The sequence below is a fragment of the Rhamphochromis longiceps genome, linkage group LG17, assembly GCF_057381845.1.
Source record: "Rhamphochromis longiceps isolate RC_006_pf linkage group LG17, R_longiceps_female_GT1.1, whole genome shotgun sequence".
Classification (NCBI taxonomy): Eukaryota; Metazoa; Chordata; class Actinopteri; order Cichliformes; family Cichlidae; genus Rhamphochromis; species Rhamphochromis longiceps.
Window position 1 is genome coordinate 14,889,067 of NC_140573.1, and position 22,025 is coordinate 14,911,091.

Genomic DNA, 22,025 nt, shown 5'->3' on the forward strand with positions numbered 1-22,025 from the left:
CGACAACAGGTGCTGCAACTATGACATCTAAGGCACCAACTACAACTGCTACAGCACCAACCACAACAAATGTGTCACCAACAACGAAAACAGGGGCTGCAACCACGACCACAGTGGCACCAACAACAACCACAGCAGCACTAACCACTAAAACAGTTACTCCGACAACGACAACAGCTGCACTACTTACAATTATTACACCATCAAGCACAACTGCAACAGCACAAACCACAACAACTGTGTCATCAACAACGACAACAGGTGCTGCAACTATGACATCTAAGGCACCAACGACAACCGCGATGGCATCAATCACAACAGCAGCTGCTCCAACAACAACAACAACTGCTCCAACAACAACAGGTACTGCAACCACGACCGCAGCAGCACCAACCACAACTGCAACAGGACAAACCACAACAACTGTGTCATCAGCAACAACGACAACAGGTGCTGCAAGTACGACATCTAAGGTACCAGCAACAACGTTGGTCGCATCAACCACATCAAAAGTTGCTCCAACCACAATAACAACTGCTCAAACAACAACAACAGCTGCTCCTACCACAACCAAAACGACACCAACTACAACTGTTGTAGCACAAACCACAACAACTGTGTCAATAGCGACAACAACAGTTGCTGCAACTACAACATCTAAGGCACCAACTACAACCACAGCTGCATCAACCACAACACTATCTGCTCCGACTACAACGACAGCACACACCACAACAACTGTGTCACCACCGACAACAACAGGTCCTGCAACCACGACCACAGTGGCACCAACCAAAACAACAGTTACTCCAACAATGACAACAGCTGCACCACTTACAACTATTACATCACCAAGCACAACTACAACAGCACAAACCACAACAAATGTGTCACCAACAACAACAACAGGTCCTGAAACTACGACATCTAAAGCACCAGCTACAACGGCGGTGGCATCAACTACAACGGCGGTGGCATCAATCACAACAGCAGCTGCTCCAACCACAACAACAACTGCTCCAACAACAACAGGTACTGCAACCACGACTGCAGCAGCACCAACCACGACCGCAGCAGCACCAAGCACAACAAAAGTTAGTCCGACGATGACAACAGCTGCACTACTTACAACTATTACACCACCAACCACAACTGCAACAGCACAAACCACAACAACTGTGCCATCAACAACGACAACAGGTGCTGCAACTACAACATCTAAAGCACCAACTACAACGGCGGTGGCATCAACCACAACAACAGCTGCGCCAACCACTATAACAACTGCTCAAACAACAACAAAGACTGTTTCAACCACAACCGCAGTGGAACCAGCCACAACTGCAACAGCACAAACCACAACAAATGTGTCACCAACAACGAAAACAGGTGCTGCAACCACGACCGCAGTGGCACCAACAACAACCACAGCAGCACTGACCACTACAACAGTTACTCCGACAACGACAACAGCTGCACTACTTACAACTATTACACTACCACGCACAATTGCAACAGCACAAACCACAACAACTGTGTCCCCAACAACGACAACAGGTGCTGCAACAACAACAGGTACTGCAACCACGACCGCAGCAGCACCAACCACAACTGCAACAGGACAAACCACAACAACTGTGTCATCAGCAACAACGACAACAGGTGCTGCAAGTACGACATCTAAGGTACCAACTACAACCGCAGTGGCATCAACCACAACAACAGCTGCACCAACGACTATAACAACTGCTCAAACAACAACAAAGGCTGTTTCAACCACAACCGCAGTGGCACCAACCACAACTGCAACAGTACAAACCACAACAACTGTCTCACCAACAACGACAACAGGTGCTGCAACTATGACATCTAAGGCACCAACTACAACTGCTAAAGCACCAACCACAACAACTGTGTCACCAACAACGAAAACAGGTGCTGCAACCACGACCACAGTGGCACCAACAACAACCACAGCAGCACTAACCACTAAAACAGTTACTCCGACAACGACAACAGCTGCACTACTTACAATTATTACACCATCAAGCACAACTGCAACAGCACAAACCACAACAACTGTGTCATCAACAACGACAACAGGTGCTGCAACTATGACATCTAAGGCACCAACGACAACCGCGATGGCATCAATCACAACAGCAGCTGCTCCAACAACAACAGGTACTGCTCCAACAACAACAACAGGTACTGCAACCACGACCGCAGCAGCACCAACCACAACTGCAACAGGACAAACCACAACAACTGTGTCATCAGCAACAACGACAACAGGTGCTGCAAGTACGACATCTAAGGTACCAGCAACAACGTTGGTCGCATCAACCACATCAAAAGTTGCTCCAACCACAATAACAACTGCTCAAACAACAACAACAGCTGCTCCTACCACAACCAAAACGACACCAACTACAACTGTTGTAGCACAAACCACAACAACTGTGTCAATAGCGACAACAACAGTTGCTGCAACTACAACATCTAAGGCACCAACTACAACCACAGCTGCATCAACCACAACACTATCTGCTCCGACTACAACGACAGCACACACCACAACAACTGTGTCACCACCGACAACAACAGGTCCTGCAACCACGACCACAGTGGCACCAACCAAAACAACAGTTACTCCAACAATGACAACAGCTGCACCACTTACAACTATTACATCACCAAGCACAACTACAACAGCACAAACCACAACAAATGTGTCACCAACAACAACAACAGGTCCTGAAACTACGACATCTAAAGCACCAGCTACAACGGCGGTGGCATCAACTACAACGGCGGTGGCATCAATCACAACAGCAGCTGCTCCAACCACAACAACAACTGCTCCAACAACAACAGGTACTGCAACCACGACTGCAGCAGCACCAACCACGACCGCAGCAGCACCAAGCACAACAAAAGTTAGTCCGACGATGACAACAGCTGCACTACTTACAACTATTACACCACCAACCACAACTGCAACAGCACAAACCACAACAACTGTGCCATCAACAACGACAACAGGTGCTGCAACTACAACATCTAAAGCACCAACTACAACGGCGGTGGCATCAACCACAACAACAGCTGCGCCAACCACTATAACAACTGCTCAAACAACAACAAAGACTGTTTCAACCACAACCGCAGTGGAACCAGCCACAACTGCAACAGCACAAACCACAACAAATGTGTCACCAACAACGAAAACAGGTGCTGCAACCACGACCGCAGTGGCACCAACAACAACCACAGCAGCACTGACCACTACAACAGTTACTCCGACAACGACAACAGCTGCACTACTTACAACTATTACACTACCAAGCACAATTGCAACAGCACAAACCACAACAACTGTGTCCCCAACAACAAATACAGGTGCTGCAACTATGACATCTAAGGCACCAACTACAACCGCGGTGGCATCAATCACAACAGCAGCTGCTCCAACAACAACAGGTACTGCAACCACGACCGCAGCAGCACCAACCACGACCGCAGCACCACCAACCACGACCGCAGCACCACCAACCACAACAACTGTGTTACCAACCACAACAACAGGTGCTGCAAGTACGACATCTAAGACACCAGCAACAACGTTGGTCGCATCAACCACATCAAACGTTGCTCCAACCACAATAACAACTGCTCAAACAACAACAGCTGCTCCTACCACAACTGCAGTGGCACAAACCACAACAACTGTGTCACCAACAACAACAGGTCCTGCAACTACAACATTTAAGGCACCAAGTACAACTGCCGTAACATCAACCACAACAACAGGTGCTCCAACCACTATAACAACTGCTCAAACAACAACAACAGCTGCTCCTACCACAACCAAAACAACACCAACTACAAATGTTGTAGCACAAACCACAACAAGTGTGTCAACAGCTACAACAACAGTTGCTGCAACTACAACATCTAAGGCACCAACTACAACCACAGCTGCATCAACCACAACAATAGCTGCTTCAACTACAACGACAGCACACACCACAACAACTGTGTCACCTTCATCCTTTCTAAGGATTTTACCAAAAGGTTGATTCTGTTCATCTTGTTGAAATCTCCCAATTCTTTGAATCTTTGGGCTGAAGGAAGGACAATACTCGGTGTATAAATGCTCAATCAACAATCATTTATTTCCATACAATTCAACAATAAGAGCATTACAACGTCCGGACGGGAGAGATGCTACCAGAGGGTCAGGCACATGTCTCAAAATGGTGACGGGTTGCTCAGCTTTTTATAGTCTCTAGTGGCCCCCAGCTAGTCGTAAAAGCCAAAACATCACATTTTTTCTCTGTTACAGCGCCTAAGTTATGACCTCGGCAGTTGTTTCTCTGCTTTCTGTAAGGTGGGGGTGTGGAATGTGGTCTATCTATCTCCCCTGTCTTTAGACACAGAGTCTCCTGCTTACAACCTTCTCTTCATGATTCAACAATTAAGCATGTCAAGAAAACAGTGTAACACATTCCCAGCAGATCAAGGATACAGAGTGATGCACATTTATCTAATGAACTAATATGTGAATATGTTCTGTTAACTCAAAAGTATAATGAGAACTAAACTACATACAGCTCACACACTCTATATTAAAGGGTATAATGTGATCTACAGCAGTATTCTAATTCAACTACTTTGATTACATATATAAGGTAACATATAATAACAGAATAATCTAATAATTCCCCCTTTTGATCTCTGAAAGAGATCACTTACAACATGCACTCCAGGGTCGCAAGGTCCAGGTTTTCTTGATCCTGAGGCCCTCTGTCCCCCTTTAACGGGTGGACCATATGTGGGATGACCTCTGTGTTCACGCAGTTCAGATGCAAGCAAAGTTAGATTTACAACCATAACAGCAGTTACAGATGACACTCCCATCACTCCCCAATTCTCCCACAGCTTTATTTTGGTGCTCCAGTTTTCCACTCCCATTTTAATGCCACCTTATACCTTTCAAATGTACTTAGACTAGAACCTCTGTCTAAGGAGCTTTTAACCTTTATTTTTATTGCTGCAGCTACCAGTGTCTTCCAGTTGGGTGATTCTCAGCTTCTTTCTTCGACCTCCGGGGTTAGACCACCCTTTAGTCATTGCACAGTTCTGGGGATTATTCTGCCCCGATTTCAAACAAGGATCTGTGTGTTTTGGGTTCACCGGCGTGTCCCCCTTTTTGCCAAGAGCCTCTTGAACCTCGTTGGTCTGGTGTTCCTGGTTTTCGCCAACCCCTTCATGGTTATTGCTGTGTTTGTGGGATCCATCTTCTCCAGGAGCCCAAACGTCATGACACTTGACCCCAGTTGCTGTCTCGGCAGTCCCTACATCTGTCTCTGCTGTGAAGGGTCCTCACATCTCCGTGTCCCCGTCTGGTGTCTGTTCCTTTCTCTGCAAGAGACAGAAAACCAAAACACCTCTCTCCCTAGCCTTGATAATCTAATATTGTTATCCATTGTTGTTCTAATGATTCAAATTTGGTTTAAAATATTATGTTCAGAACCTATTCTAATCATAATCTATGTGTGTGTAAAAGAAATCAAAAATTAATGAACCATTTCTAAGTCTACCACATTATAAGCTTAAGTTTTACCATAGCTAAATTATTAAACACACAAATAAAGTCATAAAATGTTCATAACACCATTGTTTGATGTTCGGACTCAACTCCCCCTTTTTGACACACTCCCATGTGTCAATTCATTGGAGCTAGACACTTAAAAGAGAAGGTTAGTGACATCATATCTGGTAACTGGTCCATCCAGAGCTGTAACATTTTGAAATGTACATACAACAAGCCAAACCACACCTTGGTCACACCAACCCTTTTCTGCCCCGAAGATGTCCAATGCCATCCTAGTCTGGACTGTCAAAAGTGGCTTTAACGCTGACTGTCCTGACAATCCATTTTATAACGTTTCCTGGTCAGATTTGCCAATCTCTGCACCAGGGTTTTAAACTTTTCGCCATTTCCATTAGTTGTTATTTTTATTTAGTTTCGACTCCAGATTTTCAATTTTTACCAGTTGTAATTAGTTTTTACCAATTCTTTGCTAGTTTAGTCTAGTTTTTATTTTCTGAAAATCCTTAGTTTCAATTTAGTTTTATTTGTGTTTTGCAAAAATTAAGTGTAACAAAATCCCAGTTCCATCATATTAGTCATGCTCTTCTGGTTATCCTTGGGTGTTGAGACTAATAACTATTACAGTTTTTTACAGTCGCTAACAAGCGCCTACCCATACTTCAGATACCTTTTCTAAACTCTTAACACAGACCCACACCTACAAAACACAATTGGCCAAATGGATAATATCCTTCCCAAAAATACACTTTGTTAAATATATACTAACTCCTCATTTCAAAATTAGAACACATCTTTCTCTGCACACACTAACTGTACAAAAACACTATAAATCTGACTCAAAATGAAATTAGTCTGTCAAAGAATAACACTTGTTTTCACTTCACAAGGTACATGCAGTCAATCAAAGTACACCAGGTTTCAAAATACTGGCTATCATTGACATTACAAAAACTGCATAGACATTTATGTTTCAGTTTCACAGGTATTTGCATGCGAAACATGCAATCCACCATATTGACACCAGAAATGTCTTGGTTGGTAACTGTATGTCCACATGTACAGTAATGTTCACATTCAAAAGCATTCCAGTAATAAGCAAACAAGTTTTTGTTTCTTTACTGTTTACCACAGGAGGTACAGTAGAAACACGGTATGATAGGACAGAGAAAGTTTTACAGTATTGCTTACAGTGAACAAAACATCCATGAAACACACAAGAGCATTCTGAACAAAAAAACAACAGCAAAAAGCCAAGATAAAAAGGGGGGGAGGGGGAGGGGGGCTATAAAAAGGCAAAAGATTTGCATCTAATCTCTGCGATCTTCAGGGTTAGGCCACATGTTTTCATCAACATCACATCTGATGTTATCCAAGTCGATGCACCTGGGATAAAACCGCCTGGTATGTCGGATCCACCGACATATCATTGCAGAAGCAGAGGTTTTTATACTGTATCTAAGGTTTGGGATATTGTTTTTGCTATTGTGGGATGTTGTGTGTTAACATTCGTAGATACTACAAAAACAGTTCATGATTTTGCTGGGAGGTATAGCTTGTCTGTTAAGAAAATGTAAGCATTGTGGAAATGTGTTCACTGACTGCATATTGGGTGAACACGACATGAAATGTGTGACTGGTATGGCCACAACAGACCGATGCTGTGCTAATTGTGTTTAGAGTTTTGCAAATGTGACAACTGTTTGGACAAACGCTTGTTAGCGACTGTAAAAAACTGTAACTCTTGCCGCACCGTGTGGTCCTAATTTTGGTTGAAGTGAATTGATAACCTTTTGAAGGCGATTGTTTCACACCTTTATTTAGATGTCCCAGTCCTGTTGTCTCGGGATACATCACGCTGCCTTATCTGGGGTTAGCTGTTTTCTGGGGATGCGGGTTGAGTGGGTGAGCTCTTCAAGGAGGGGGAGTGTGCTCCCCCTGATGAGGTCTTCTAGGTAAGCTAGGTTAACCTTCTTGTGTGGGCTTTTCAAGTGCACTTTAAGGTTAGTGGGACTTTTAGTTTTATAAATGTCCCTCATGACCCCCTAATGACCCAGTATTTCATTTTTGCACACTGTAGTACACATTTTAGTTTTTGCTTGTAGCTCGCATACTCTACTTGCCACTCCTCTAATTCCTGATGTTTCTTAGAGAGGGCAACAGTACCTTTAAAATTATATCACATGTGTGGGGGTGTGGCCTTGCCAATTGTTTTGCCCACCTTTTCAAAATGGCTGGCGTGCCCACAAGCACATTTCATGGAAAAAGAAAGGTAATCTTGATATTTACATTTAAAATGTTTTGTTAAACTCAGATTTTTATTTTATTCTTTTTGCAAGTACCCCTCCTCGGTGGCGAGAAACTGTTGGTGTGGTCAAGTGGGTGCTCTAGAAACAAACGCTCAGGACAGAACAGTTATCAGTCATGTACTTCCTACAAATTTTGCATATGTTTTATTCCATATTGATCCTCTGAGTGTAATGGTACATTTTAATTTGAATTTATCCAAACTAAACACAATATTTTCTTTATTTACTTTGCTCTTGTTCTTTTGCAGTACCACATCCTATCAAATGTCCCTGTCGATTATATTCTACATTTAATAACTTACTATTTCAAGTGAGAACCTAAATCATGTGGACCAATGTTTATTATTGCATATCTCTATTCTGAATGTGGCCAGTCATTCATAGGTATTGTTCAATTTTGGCGATTTTCCTCTATAAAATTTAATTGACTTTTTACAGTGGCCTGCTGTGGTTAATAGTAACATATTCCAGTCATGAGTGGTATCAAAAGTCTTCTCCACTGTAGCATTTGGCATTCCCAATAATATAACATGATACCTTAATCAAAACACAGTTAATATAGCACAGTTTTCTTGATGCAAACATCAGTAACTCAAAATCAGCAACCACAGTGTTAAGTCTGCAGTTCAAACTTATGTGAAGCTAGAGTCTCCTCCTCCAGTCTCTCTTATCCTCCTGCTCCTGAAAAAACAAAACAAAACAAAGCGAAGCATCCACCCTTCTCTTGTCGGCTGGGTGAATTGTTTATGAATTGTTTATTGGCATTTACTAATCCTAAAGTGGGTGCAGTCATTGTTGGTTTGGGATTCGACCGGAGAGAAATGTCAATATTAGTTTGTTCCTGATTTTTGGTGCCCACCGGTGATATAAGTTCGATGGTAGATAGGGGGCAGGGTTTAATAAGAATATTTTCTTCTTCCTGCTCCTTTTCACACATGGTTGTTGTGTTTTGTTGACAGAAGATGTGGTTGTTTTGTTTGATTGTAGTACCAAGTGTGAAATAAATAAAAATGAAATGAAATGAAATTGTCTCAGTATCAAGTCAGTCAAAACTTTTAGTCGTCAGTCCATCACAGTCCATTCGCATGCATACCTCCATACACATTCATACCAGATGTTGCTGATAATGGAGTCTCCCGCGCAACCTATTCGAGCCTCCATCACCAGCAAGATGACGTCATCATTTTAAAGGAAAACAATTCCTTGTTGTTTTTTGGGCCGGATTGACTCGGTGCAATCCTTTTAGATCAGTGTTCCCTATAAGTGAATTTCTCCCAAGCCAATTACAATCATGGAGAAGCACACTTTGCAACTGTTTACAGTAATAATATTTTATAGCGCTTTAAATTTCAATCTTTCAGGCCTTGTTTAAAGAGCTGATTGTTAAATCATGAACTCACAAAATATCAACATATCACCACCGGTGGATCACACCTCTCAGATGTTTTTTCTCCAGTGCACTGTAACAAAAACGAAAACAGACATAACCAACAAAATACTACTAAAATAACACAAACTAGGGCCCGTTGCAGACATGTCCAAGCATAAAACTATCCCTCTCTCGCTTACGAGAAAGAACACAAGCCAAAGCTCACTGATAAAATCAAGCTAGCGCTAAACAAAACCAAACAATCAACCAGAAATTCACAGGAACATTTTGCTTCCTGCCGGGACAATATTGTGTGGGAATGAGAACCTCAGGTGCTGTAACACCTTTTGTTCCTCCTTGAATTAAAACTCAATCACAGAAAATGCCGTACTCCGACCTAAAACTTACACTATTAATTCATCATTTTCACTCTGTGCCACTGTTCCTCATCAGGGCTGTGTGAAGCACAGCAAAGAATTCAGTCAAGGCCTTGAGCCATAAACAGACATCACGCACAGACATTGTTTTCATAACCAAACTTTTTTAGACCTTATTCCTAAAATCTACATAAATGCCCTCTGGGTGACATATAACACATTCTAAGTAATCAATGGAAATCAATGGCTCCTCATAAGCAAAGCATTCTTCATTGCATCAGCGTGTATGTGTGTGTGCGTGTGGATCACTCTTCATTGCACAAGCGTGTGCATGTGTATGTGTGCATCACTTCTCAGTGAATCAGCATTCCAATGTGTGTGTGTGTGTGTATGTGTGTGTGTCATTTCTCACTCAACGAGTGCACGTGTTTATGTGTGTATTTCACTTCATTCTGAATCTGTGTGTTTGGAGACGTGTGTGTGTGTGTGTGTGTGTGTGTGTGTGTGTGTGTGTGTGTGTGTGTGTGTGTTTGTTCATCACTTTCCTGTTCTGGTGTTCTGGGTAAACCACTGCCCCCCTCCTTTTCAGTTTGTTTGCGACCATTGCTGCTGCTGCTGCTGCTCAAAATTCAGTCCGTCCTGGTTCTGACCCCAATTAGGGCAGTCCTTTCTCCAGTGTCGATGTTCACCGCAGGTGAAACCTGCATCTTCTTCTGTGTTTTTGTCCATTCTGAGGTGCCTTCTGTCCTCAGTTACTCCTCTTGTCTCGGTCACGCCCTTTTTCGCCACCCGATCATCCGTGTTGGTCCATCACTGTCCTGCACAGTGTGAATGCAAAGTTATCAAGGTCAGCATTCTTTCGCTCGGCCTTACTTTTCATTCGGGCTTGGCGGGCGTCTCTTTACAGCTCTGTCAGCTGACGCAGTCTGGGAATTTTCCCCCGTGTAGTGAAACAGGCCTTAGGTTTAGTGCTCTCCGTCTCGGCTGCATGAGATCACATTCCTGCAGGTCTGTTGACATTCTCAGGTCGTTGTTGTGGGTCCAGCTGTTGCAGCATTTGGTCAGTGTCACGTATGGGGGAGAGCAGGAGTCCAGTCAGCCTCGGCTTTCAGGGCCGGCAAAGCAGCCTGTAATTAAATATGTATAGAAAAAACAAAAACAAAACAAAACAAAAACAAACAAAAAACAAAAACAAACGAACAGGAAAATGTTGTTGTGTTGGCTGTAGAGAGTTAATCCCATACAGCTTATGACAAAATTTGATCCGAAGTGATTGATGGCCCTAATCACGACCTTTTGACCCCCCACCCCTCCCCTCCGTGGGAAACCCCCAGCGTGACGAATCGTATCCGGAGAAAGGGGGGTGGGAAACCCCCCGCGTGACGAATCGTATCCTGAGAAAGGGGGGCGGACCCCGGAAGCGCGCCATCTGTTGCTAACCGTAACGAATTGCACCCCGAGAAAGGAGGGGTGAACCCCCGGAAGCGCGTCATCTGTTGTTGGGGGAAAAAAAAAAGTTTTTAGAGGGAGGGGGAAAACCTCCGGAAGCGCGTCATCTGTTGTTGGGAAAAAAAGTTTTTAGAGAGGGGGAAACCTCCAGAAGCGCGCCATCTGTTGGAGGGGAATAAAAAAGCAGAGAGAGGAGTCCGTCACAATTTCTAAGGCACAGACACAAGATGGATTTCCTTCTGCAGCCCCGCAGCGGTCCTGTGTCCGATGAGATCTGCTCTCCCAAAGAAGAAGGTTTTGAATATGACATATTCAAATACAGCATATTTACTATGGAAGGCATCGATCCGGACCTTATGACCCTACCGGAAATACTCCGGAAGTGTCTAGTCATTTTCAGACCTGTTGCATCATGTTCCCTAACCACAGCGGTGATGCAGCAGATGATTCTGTGATGAAAAGAAGAACTTTCTATCCGCTTGTAACCTTTAAGATACACCATAGCTTGTGATGAAAAGAAGAACTTTCTATCCGCTTGTAACCTACAGGCTGCCTATGTGTAAAAAAAATTGAATAAATATCGCTTAGTGAATACTACTTTTCCTTTTGAGAGTCCTTTTTTTACAAGAGACTGAAAAAACAAACCAGCGACAGGCGATCTTGTTTCACACACACACACACACACACACACACACACACACACACACACACACACACACACACACACACACACACACACACACACACACACACACCTCTGTGGGAAAGAGTCAACCATGAGAGTTTTGTCAACAGCAATTGTCCATTTGGCAAAACAAATATCCGTCTCAAAGCCGTATTTTACCGTTGCAGAAAACAGACGGCGTTCGCAAGAAGGCCCACACACACACACACACACACACACACACACACACACACACACACACACACACACACACACACACACACACACACACACACACACACCCCGCAGGCCAAGGAGGAGTGAGACGGCAGATATCAGGTTTTTTTTTTCTCAATGCTTATATCCTATAACACGCCCTCCAAAAAAATATTATTATTATTATTATTAAAACATCTATATGAGGTAGGTTTTACGCAACCTGCTCCTTGTCAGACCAAAGTAGAGAGTTTTTTCTTCAATACTTTAACAATAAGTTTTCTCAATATATAGAAAATGTTGATCCGCTGAGGAGTCAACATCCGATATTATCATTGCTTGTAACCCGGTTTCTTACATCTCCCCATAAAACTAGTCTTAGTGGAAAAAAAGCTCATATTCGAATAAGTTTATTAAAGCACCCCCCTCTGTGGGAAAGAGTCAACCATGAGCCGAGTTTTGTCAACAGCAATTGTCCATTTGGTAAAACAAATATCCGTCTCAAAGTCGTATTTTACCGTTGCAGAAAACAGAAGGCACACACACACACACACACACACACACACACACACACACACACACACACACACACACACACACACCCCGCGGGGCAAGGAGGAGTTTTTTTCTTCATTACTTTTTACAATAAGTTTTCTCAATAGATAGAAAATGATGACGCTGAGGAGTCAACATCCGATATTATCATTGCTTGTAACCCTGTTTCTTACATCTCCCCATAAGACAAGTCTTAGTGGAAAAAAAGCTAATATTCGAATAAGTTTATTCCCCTCTGTGGGAAAGAGTCAACCATGAGGCGAGTTTTGTCAACAGCAATTGTCCATTTGGTAAAACAAATATCCGTCTCAAAGTCATATTTTACCGTTGCAGAATGTGGAAAACAGACGGCGTTCGCAAGAAGGCAATCAAAAAAAAAACAAACAACCCTCTCTAACTATTGGTATTGTCAAGAGAAAGATGCGAAAAACAGATGCTTCGCTAGACTAGGATAAAATGAGAGAAGAAACGGGAGGGGAGTCGATATCTGTGACAGTTCTACCAATCGCGAGGAAGAATCCGTGAATATTATGTCAGCATTCCGTTCAAACAACGCCGCCGATCACACACACACACACACACACACACACACACACACACACACACACACACACACACACACACACACACACACACACACACACACCGCGGGTCAAGGAGGAGTGAGACGGCAGAATAGTTTTTTTCTTCATTACTTTTACAATGGGATTTCTCAATAGATAGAAAATGATGACGCTGAGGAGTCAACATCCGATATTATCATTGCTTGTAACCCGGTAAATAATTTCGTACATCTCCCCATAAAACAAGTCTTAGTGGAAAAAAGCTCATATTCGAATAAGTTTATTCCCCTCTGTGGGAAAGAGTTTTTTTCTCAGAGTCAAGTTTTGTCAACAGCAATTGTCCATTTGGTAAAACAAATATCCGCCTCTAAGTCGTATTTTACCGTTGCAGAATGTGGAAAACAGACAGCCCTCACAGGAGGCACCATAGTTAAAATATTTAAATTTCAACTAAATTTGTAGTAATGATCGGATTTCCTCACTTATCTACACCACACTCCTTGTCCTTGATTTCTTATCGTTCCTCTGTCCCTTAATAGAAACCACATATATAGAAACTATCCTCCCTTTCAGTTGTCTTTTGCACTTCCATATCGCAAAGCAGTTACTGTAGGTTATTTTCTGCTTATGCATTAATGTAATTAATTAACTTATTTATCCTTAAGTAAGGTGATGACTTGAGTTCTAATGCTTTTTGTCTCTTGAGTTAGCTGTCAATGTGGGATTTTTTTCCCCCTTTTGTCCAGTTAAAGCTGCCTTTCATTCTTCAACACAGCTTAAACTCTAATAGGTAAGCTTTCTTGTAATTTCTTAGTTCTGCAGGCTTCTTGAAAGACATCCGAGACTCTTCTTTGGATGCTGGCTGCCTTTTGTTTTGTTTTCTGTCAAGATGATCCCACACTGCTTCGATTATCTTGAGGTTCGAACCCTGGAGAGATCAATCCATGACTGATGCGTTGTTTCATCCAGGCATACTTTGACTACATTGGCAGTATGTTTGCGATCATTGTCGTACTGAAAAATGAAGTTGAAGCCAATCAGACACTACGTGGTATTACATGGTCGATCAAAATCTGGTGGAACTTTTCTACATTCATAATTTGATTAATTTGGATAAGAGCTCCAACAACACTGGCTGAAATCCAGCCTCAAAGCACGGTAGAGTATCCACGCTGTGTTAAAGACGGCTATAGACATTCACTGTTGTATCTCTCTTCGGACCTCTTCCGTGCATATTTCAAATTTGGATTCATTACTCCATAAGACATATTACAGCTGATTTCTTTTTCCAGTCAATTTCTTGTGTAATTTGGCACACCTCAGCCTTATTTTTCTCTGTTCTCCTTCCTTAAGAATGGCTTATTAACAGCCACCCTTCCAACTCAGATAACTTTTGATGAGGTTTCATGAAATGTTTACAGCACTTGAGTTACTCGCCACGGCCATCCTAAATGCTAAGAACACTAAACTTTAATTCTAAATTACGTAATTAACGTTAACCAGAAAAAACAAGCCAAAGTCGAAATGTTGCTGAGCTGACCTGTGGTATGCTATGTCTTCTAAAGCACATATAATGTAAACAGAACTGGTCTTTGCACAGAAGCCTGTGGAGCTTCATAATTAACCTCAGTGTGTGAAGAGGACTCTCCATTTAATAATAGCTGTAATAAAATGTTCTGGCCGACGGTGTTAAACGCTGCACTTGGGTCTAGCAGGGAAGATTTCAACTTTTCAATACGAATGAAGGCTGAAAACTGATTAGATTAATGTCTGATGATCTTTTCCGTGCTTCTTCAAGTTTGTAACACCAAACATATTAAAGGATGATGTAAGGCTCACAGGAAGAGTTTAATTAGACACACATTTACTATTTTTCTTTATACTCTTTCTTTCTTGACATGTTTAATATGATTACTATCAGAGGAGAAAATGAACCTTGTGTAGTCTAAAAACTTTTTTATTTAATCAAACTGTAATGTTGTTGAACTCTGACGGACGTGTCTTTTAATCTTGTCAACAAATCCTTAATCATCTAAATCTGCCATTTATCATCTTGTAAAATGTTCCCTCTGCTTCTGTTGCACATCTCCCCCCGGACACTCTCTGCTTCACCAGCCCTGTGCAGGTGGTCCAACCCCTGCCTGCCTCCTTAAACTGGGGTGTTTAAATCTCTTTACCTCTGTTGTGAACTTCACACAAAGTTTGTGGTAACAAAATCAAACTGACGAGGATCTCGTTTGAAAAACACACACACTCACGAGACAAAATAAAAACAGACTGCTCAAAGCAAAAGCAGAGCCCTCACAGCTGGTAGTACAAACACAGTGACAACATGCGTATTAGATACCCTCAGTGCCAAAAGCATAAATATGAAAAAAATGTGATCACCAAGAATATCCTAAAAACGGCATTGAGGTGCGTGTTACAGTAAAGAAAAAAAAAAGTAGCCAAATTTTCATCGGAAAATGTTGAATTTTAGTAAAAACAATGCTCTGTAGTTTGATACTGTCGTTACAGACAAAGCAGATGTTTAAAGCCTTTGGACGCACATTTGAAACGCACTCATTCTCCTTATCAGCTGGAAACATTAAAGCCGTAAAATGACTTTTTCAAACGGATAAAAACTATTGAACAGCAGCAATGTTGAGCCTGTTCCAAAATTTGAATGTACATGTGTTGAAGGTGCGGGTCTTGTTGAATTATTAAACATACATTCTTTAATTTTTCGAGCCACAAAAACAACAACTTTTAATTTTCTTCTGCTTGAGTCTCGGCCTCGGGTAGCTCTACTTATCATTGCTCAGTCAGTCGTCTGTTTGTGCTACTTTTTTTCAAGGAGCAGTGGATTATTGGTAAGGGTGACTTTATGTGTTTAGTTACTTAAGTGGAAGTACTGTGGAAAGTTTTACCTTACATACATAGATCTACCAGTACAGCTTCTGAGGTAACTGTTTACAAAATGTTATAATCTATTCAAAGGTTCTTTGCAATTTTACATTGATAAACATTATCCTTAACACATTTGGCCCACATAAAGTACTATGGCCATCACACGGTCATTTAGAATTGTTTAAATAACTCGTGTCTTAAGTCCTTCCATCAAACAGAAAATTTAAAAAAAAAAAAACATGGTTCACTTTTACATCACAAAATGTTAGAAATATAAGCCGTTCATAACAACCTGAAAGGTTGGGAGTTTAAAATGCAAACCGATGGAAGCAGAAGTAGAAGACTATAATGTCTCAGAGCACACGGTGTCTATTAATGTGTAGACATGTATAAATAAGAGCTTAATAAAGATGCTTAATTTCTTAAGAAATAAACAGGTGGAGTGATCTTTATCAAAAGTGGATGTTGCATCTGTGGCTAAACCCCTGTACCCAAAAAAACTTTAAAAATCTACTGTGTGTGAGGCTGTGTAAGTAAAGCTTGCCCTTCACACCTGCGTGTAATAAACCATTTGTTGGGGGTTGTGGATTTGGCACCTCAGCATTGTGAAAGTGGGGAAACATGTTTCTGGCTGTGCATAAGATTTCTGCTTACAACTTAGAATCTCAGTTCTAAATGAAATTCAGATGTTTTTTTAAGTATGGCTAATGTATTAATTGACTTCTAAGGCACACACACACACACACACACAAGAACAACACAGAGAAGAAGAAGAGGGGGTCGTTTTACTACACATCATAAAAACGCAATCATTCATCTTCCAACTGTATCTTTCTGTTCTGGCTTTAGAGTCATAGGTTGTTTACTGAGCCGTACTTTGGGAGTCATACTGTTGTGATACTGAGGAGAAAAGGGTAAGGTTTGATAGACTAAACCCTTACACACATAACTTGAAAAACCTAAAGAGTGTGTGAGACTGCTAGCTGTGTTGTTCAGCATTAAACTCATCTACAAATGTGTTAGTAAAGAGCGACTTGTACTTCTGTCCCATTAAGCAACGGTTTAACAAATTTCACTGCAAACTATAAAAGGAATCTGGATTTATATAGAACATAGTAGTGATGGATTAAATGCAGGAAACACTAGTATAAGGTGTCTATTGAACAAATCTCCTTCAGCGTTCAAAATGACCAAAGTGAGGCCCACAGGCGTTTCTCTCGGTTGGTTGTGTTCAGGGAAAAAGCAGCTAAATACACTGAGACTGCTCCCCATTGTTAGTGAGTTAACTCTGGATATCTGTAGGTTTTGTCAAACTTGGAGTGAACAAAAGCAGAAAAACAGTAAAAGATGCAGACAGTGAAAGTCTGGTTTATTTCATGAACACAATGAAACATTTTACAGTCCACAGAGCAAAGTAGCATACATGATAAATAGATACACATAACATGAGAAGTAAAACTCGTCGTCTTACCACATGTTATATTCTGTAAACTTAAAATAACCACAGAAATTAGAGTTTAGTGTTTTAAAGTCATTATTAAAAACATGAGTCAACATTACTGAAGTGACGCTTTAACGATGCGTCTTATCACCGTGTTTATGATGATAAAACATGTTCTCTCGTTAGTAGTTGTCTGCGCTGTCACTTGTCATGAAAATGTCCAGAGCCAGGGTTCCTCTTTAATCACCATTGATCATTAATAGGGTCACAAAAGATTTGTCACATTATCCCCATAAACAAAATGCTTTTATAGAAATCATTGTGATACAAATATTTAGATTCTTGATTCACAATGTGCACGAACTCAAAATCTTTAGAGGTTCATATTTATAAAGTATCGCAAATAATACATTTATACCATTGTATGAGCTACTTCTTGTAAAAACTGATTGAAAAAAGCTCCTGTCGTGACCTTCCTTCTGTGAGGACACACACACACACACACACACACAGAGAGAGAGAGGGGGAAGATCATTAGGATTGGAGGCGTTTTTGGATTTTCACTTATTGTTGGCTTTACAGTCACATAAAATTCATTCCAATTTTTTTTTGCCTTTGCTTCAGTTAAGGTGTTTCTTTAAATCTACAGCAGCTTCCTTTTCAAAAAGTTTACTGACATAGTAAGGAAGTAGCTAGGGAACTCAGTAAGTATGAGCAACAACAGCTTAGGGACTGTTTCTACAATAAAGAGGAATTCATCATCATCTGCAGTTCATCAAAAAAAAAAAAAAAGTGCCATTAAAAACAATTCAGCAGATCCTCAAAGTATGGATACAATCTGTTTTCAGCTGTAGAGGTACGCTTCATGTACTTATCAACATGCAGTTTAGAGGCTTGCATTAGAGTGCTTTGGTACTTGGGCCTCTTTTATTTAGCACGGTTATACCATTGTGTATTTAGCTATATAAATATGCTCAAGAGTCTATTGTATGTTTGTCATGCAATTAAAAATTCAAAAATATAATTTTTAAATCAGTAACTTTGCAAATTTAGAGGAAATGTTTTTGGATAACAAATGTGTCACATTTTCAACAGGGTTTGAATAATCAGCGTTAACACAGAGACATTTATGCGCTGGGTATAACAGACATCCTTACCTTGGAGCAGAGAAACACGGTGTATTGTTGCTTTTCTCTATTGTATAAGCAGCGCCCGACTGTCAGAAACGCTCTGTGCGGGTAGCAAAGTCGGATCCAACGCACATCCAGGAATCCGTGTGAAAGAAAGGTCTCGCTGCAGCTAGGCTCTCAGGATAGTCAGGCTTTTATTTATATTTGCATTCTGGTGCGTTAAAGCAGCCTCTGTGTCCCGCTTGGATCCTCATTCCGAAAATTCAGATATTTAAATAAAATGGTGAATTGGCTAGTGATGAGGAGCCACTTAGATCCGTAAAATGAGGTTTGATTAAATTAAACTCTTATGAACAGCTATGAACTCTACCTCTCTGCTGATGTGTTCCAAACAAGCAATGTTTTCTACACGTCCAAACTGTGTGCTAACTACCTCACACCGCTGTGTCTGGGATCCGAAAAAATAAAAAGTTAAAACGCTATACCTTGCGGCAGTTGTGAAGTGCTGAGGAAACTACTGTGTGTCTGATGGGGTGTTTTTATATAGGTGGACTTGGTTTCAGTTGGCCTCTGACATGATAAGATAAAATAAAGGAAACTGATTGTAATGGAACTACAGTGCTGGGATGCTCTTGATAAGGCAGCCTCTTTTATTGTTTTATGACTTGTTTTGCTGACTGTTGAGGGCCTAACTGTAACCAACTCTGTCTAACTGTTGCAGAGTTAAGAATCTGTAGTTTTTAGAAGTCACACAAGAAAAGTTTATTTCTAAAGGAATACCTGTTGTTTGTGGTGCTCTATTTAAAACTATTAGTGTCATGAACCGAAGTTCAGCGCACAAGCTGGACCCAGAAGCAGAGCCAACACACACAGGAGTACGAGAAAATAAACTTTATTTTAACTGAAGGTGTCCCGGGAGGGTAGAAGGAAAACACGCGTGAAACTCGAGAAACCAAGGGACCGGGAGATGAGTCGCGCAGGAACGCCGAAAACGGGACTGTGGGAGGCTGCAACAGAAAAAAGGACAAGAATTATTGGGGCGCGGGGAAATAGCAGCATACGTGGGGGAAGAGTATGAGTCTTACGGTGACAGCGGGGCCGTGGGAGCCGGAGGGAGGGGTGAGGGTCCGCGCTAAATTTGCAAAGTTACTGATTTAAAAATTATATTTTTGAATTTTTAATTGCATGACAAACATACAATAGACTCTTGAGCATATTTATATAGCTAAATACACAATGGTATAACCGTGCTAAATAAAAGAGGCCCAAGTACCAAAGCACTCTAATGCAAGCCTCTAAACTGCATGTTGATAAGTACATGAAGCGTACCTCTACAGCTGAAAACAGATTGTATCCATACTTTGAGGATCTGCTGAATTGTTTTTAATGGCACTTTTTTTTTTTTTTGATGAACTGCAGATGATGATGAATTCCTCTTTATTGTAGAAACAGTCCCTAAGCTGTTGTTGCTCATACTTACTGAGTTCCCTAGCTACTTCCTTACTATGTCAGTAAACTTTTTGAAAAGGAAGCTGCTGTAGATTTAAAGAAACACCTTAACTGAAGCAAAGGCAAAAAAAAATTGGAATGAATTTTATGTGACTGTAAAGCCAACAATAAGTGAAAATCCAAAAACGCCTCCAATCCTAATGATCTTCCCCCTCTCTCTCTCTGTGTGTGTGTGTGTGTGTGTGTGTCCTCACAGAAGGAAGGTCACGACAGGAGCTTTTTTCAATCAGTTTTTACAAGAAGTAGCTCATACAATGGTATAAATGTATTATTTGCGATACTTTATAAATATGAACCTCTAAAGATTTTGAGTTCGTGCACATTGTGAATCAAGAATCTAAATATTTGTATCACAATGATTTCTATAAAAGCATTTTGTTTATGGGGATAATGTGACAAATCTTTTGTGACCCTATTAATGATCAATGGTGATTAAAGAGGAACCCTGGCTCTGGACATTTTCATGACAAGTGACAGCGCAGACAACTACTAACGAGAGAACATGTTTTATCATCATAAACACGGTGATAAGACGCATCGTTAAAGCGTCACTTCAGTAATGTTGACTCATGTTTTTAATAATGACTTTAAAACACTAAACTCTAATTTCTGTGGTTATTTTAAGTTTACAGAATATAACATGTGGTAAGACGACGAGTTTTACTTCTCATGTTATGTGTATCTATTTATCATGTATGCTACTTTGCTCTGTGGACTGTAAAATGTTTCATTGTGTTCATGAAATAAACCAGACTTTCACTGTCTGCATCTTTTACTGTTTTTCTGCTTTTGTTCACTCCAAGTTTGACAAAACCTACAGATATCCAGAGTTAACTCACTAACAATGGGGAGCAGTCTCAGTGTATTTAGCTGCTTTTTCCCTGAACACAACCAACCGAGAGAAACGCCTGTGGGCCTCACTTTGGTCATTTTGAACGCTGAAGGAGATTTGTTCAATAGACACCTTATACTAGTGTTTCCTGCATTTAATCCATCACTACTATGTTCTATATAAATCCAGATTCCTTTTATAGTTTGCAGTGAAATTTGTTAAACCGTTGCTTAATGGGACAGAAGTACAAGTCGCTCTTTACTAACACATTTGTAGATGAGTTTAATGCTGAACAACACAGCTAGCAGTCTCACACACTCTTTAGGTTTTTCAAGTTATGTGTGTAAGGGTTTAGTCTATCAAACCTTACCCTTTTCTCCTCAGTATCACAACAGTATGACTCCCAAAGTACGGCTCAGTAAACAACCTATGACTCTAAAGCCAGAACAGAAAGATACAGTTGGAAGATGAATGATTGCGTTTTTATGATGTGTAGTAAAACGACCCCCTCTTCTTCTTCTCTGTGTTGTTCTTGTGTGTGTGTGTGTGTGTGTGCCTTAGAAGTCAATTAATACATTAGCCATACTTAAAAAAACATCTGAATTTCATTTAGAACTGAGATTCTAAGTTGTAAGCAGAAATCTTATGCACAGCCAGAAACATGTTTCCCCACTTTCACAATGCTGAGGTGCCAAATCCACAACCCCCAACAAATGGTTTATTACACGCAGGTGTGAAGGGCAAGCTTTACTTACACAGCCTCACACACAGTAGATTTTTAAAGTTTTTTTGGGTACAGGGGTTTAGCCACAGATGCAACATCCACTTTTGATAAAGATCACTCCACCTGTTTATTTCTTAAGAAATTAAGCATCTTTATTAAGCTCTTATTTATACATGTCTACACATTAATAGACACCGTGTGCTCTGAGACATTATAGTCTTCTACTTCTGCTTCCATCGGTTTGCATTTTAAACTCCCAACCTTTCAGGTTGTTATGAACGGCTTATATTTCTAACATTTTGTGATGTAAAAGTGAACCATGTTTTTTTTTTTTTAAATTTTCTGTTTGATGGAAGGACTTAAGACACGAGTTATTTAAAC

At 40.9% G+C, this 22,025-nt stretch overlaps 1 protein-coding gene and 1 long non-coding RNA gene across 2 annotated transcripts; one reads left to right on the forward strand and one right to left on the reverse strand.

Moving 5' to 3' along the window:
- Nucleotides 1–165: 165 nt before the first annotated feature.
- Nucleotides 166–5,121, forward strand: LOC146649441 (uncharacterized). The gene has a single exon (XM_085386980.1). The coding sequence runs from the start codon at nucleotides 273–275 to the stop codon at nucleotides 4,080–4,082; it is 3,810 nt and encodes a 1,269-aa protein (XP_085243106.1). The 5' UTR covers nucleotides 166–272; the 3' UTR covers nucleotides 4,083–5,121.
- Nucleotides 5,122–17,356: 12,235 nt separating this feature from the next.
- LOC146649442 (uncharacterized) lies at nucleotides 17,357–19,308 on the reverse strand. Its single transcript, XR_014908166.1, has 2 exons — nucleotides 18,607–19,308; nucleotides 17,357–17,928 (listed from the first exon to the last, which is right to left on the reverse strand). It is a non-coding gene; the product is annotated as an uncharacterized LOC146649442 (long non-coding RNA).
- Between the last annotated feature and the right edge of the window lie 2,717 nt (nucleotides 19,309–22,025).

Excerpts from the sequence above, each read along its gene's own strand:
- LOC146649441 (XM_085386980.1), top strand. The coding sequence starts at position 273 with ATGACATCTAAGGCACCAACGACAACCGCGATGGCATCAATCACAACA.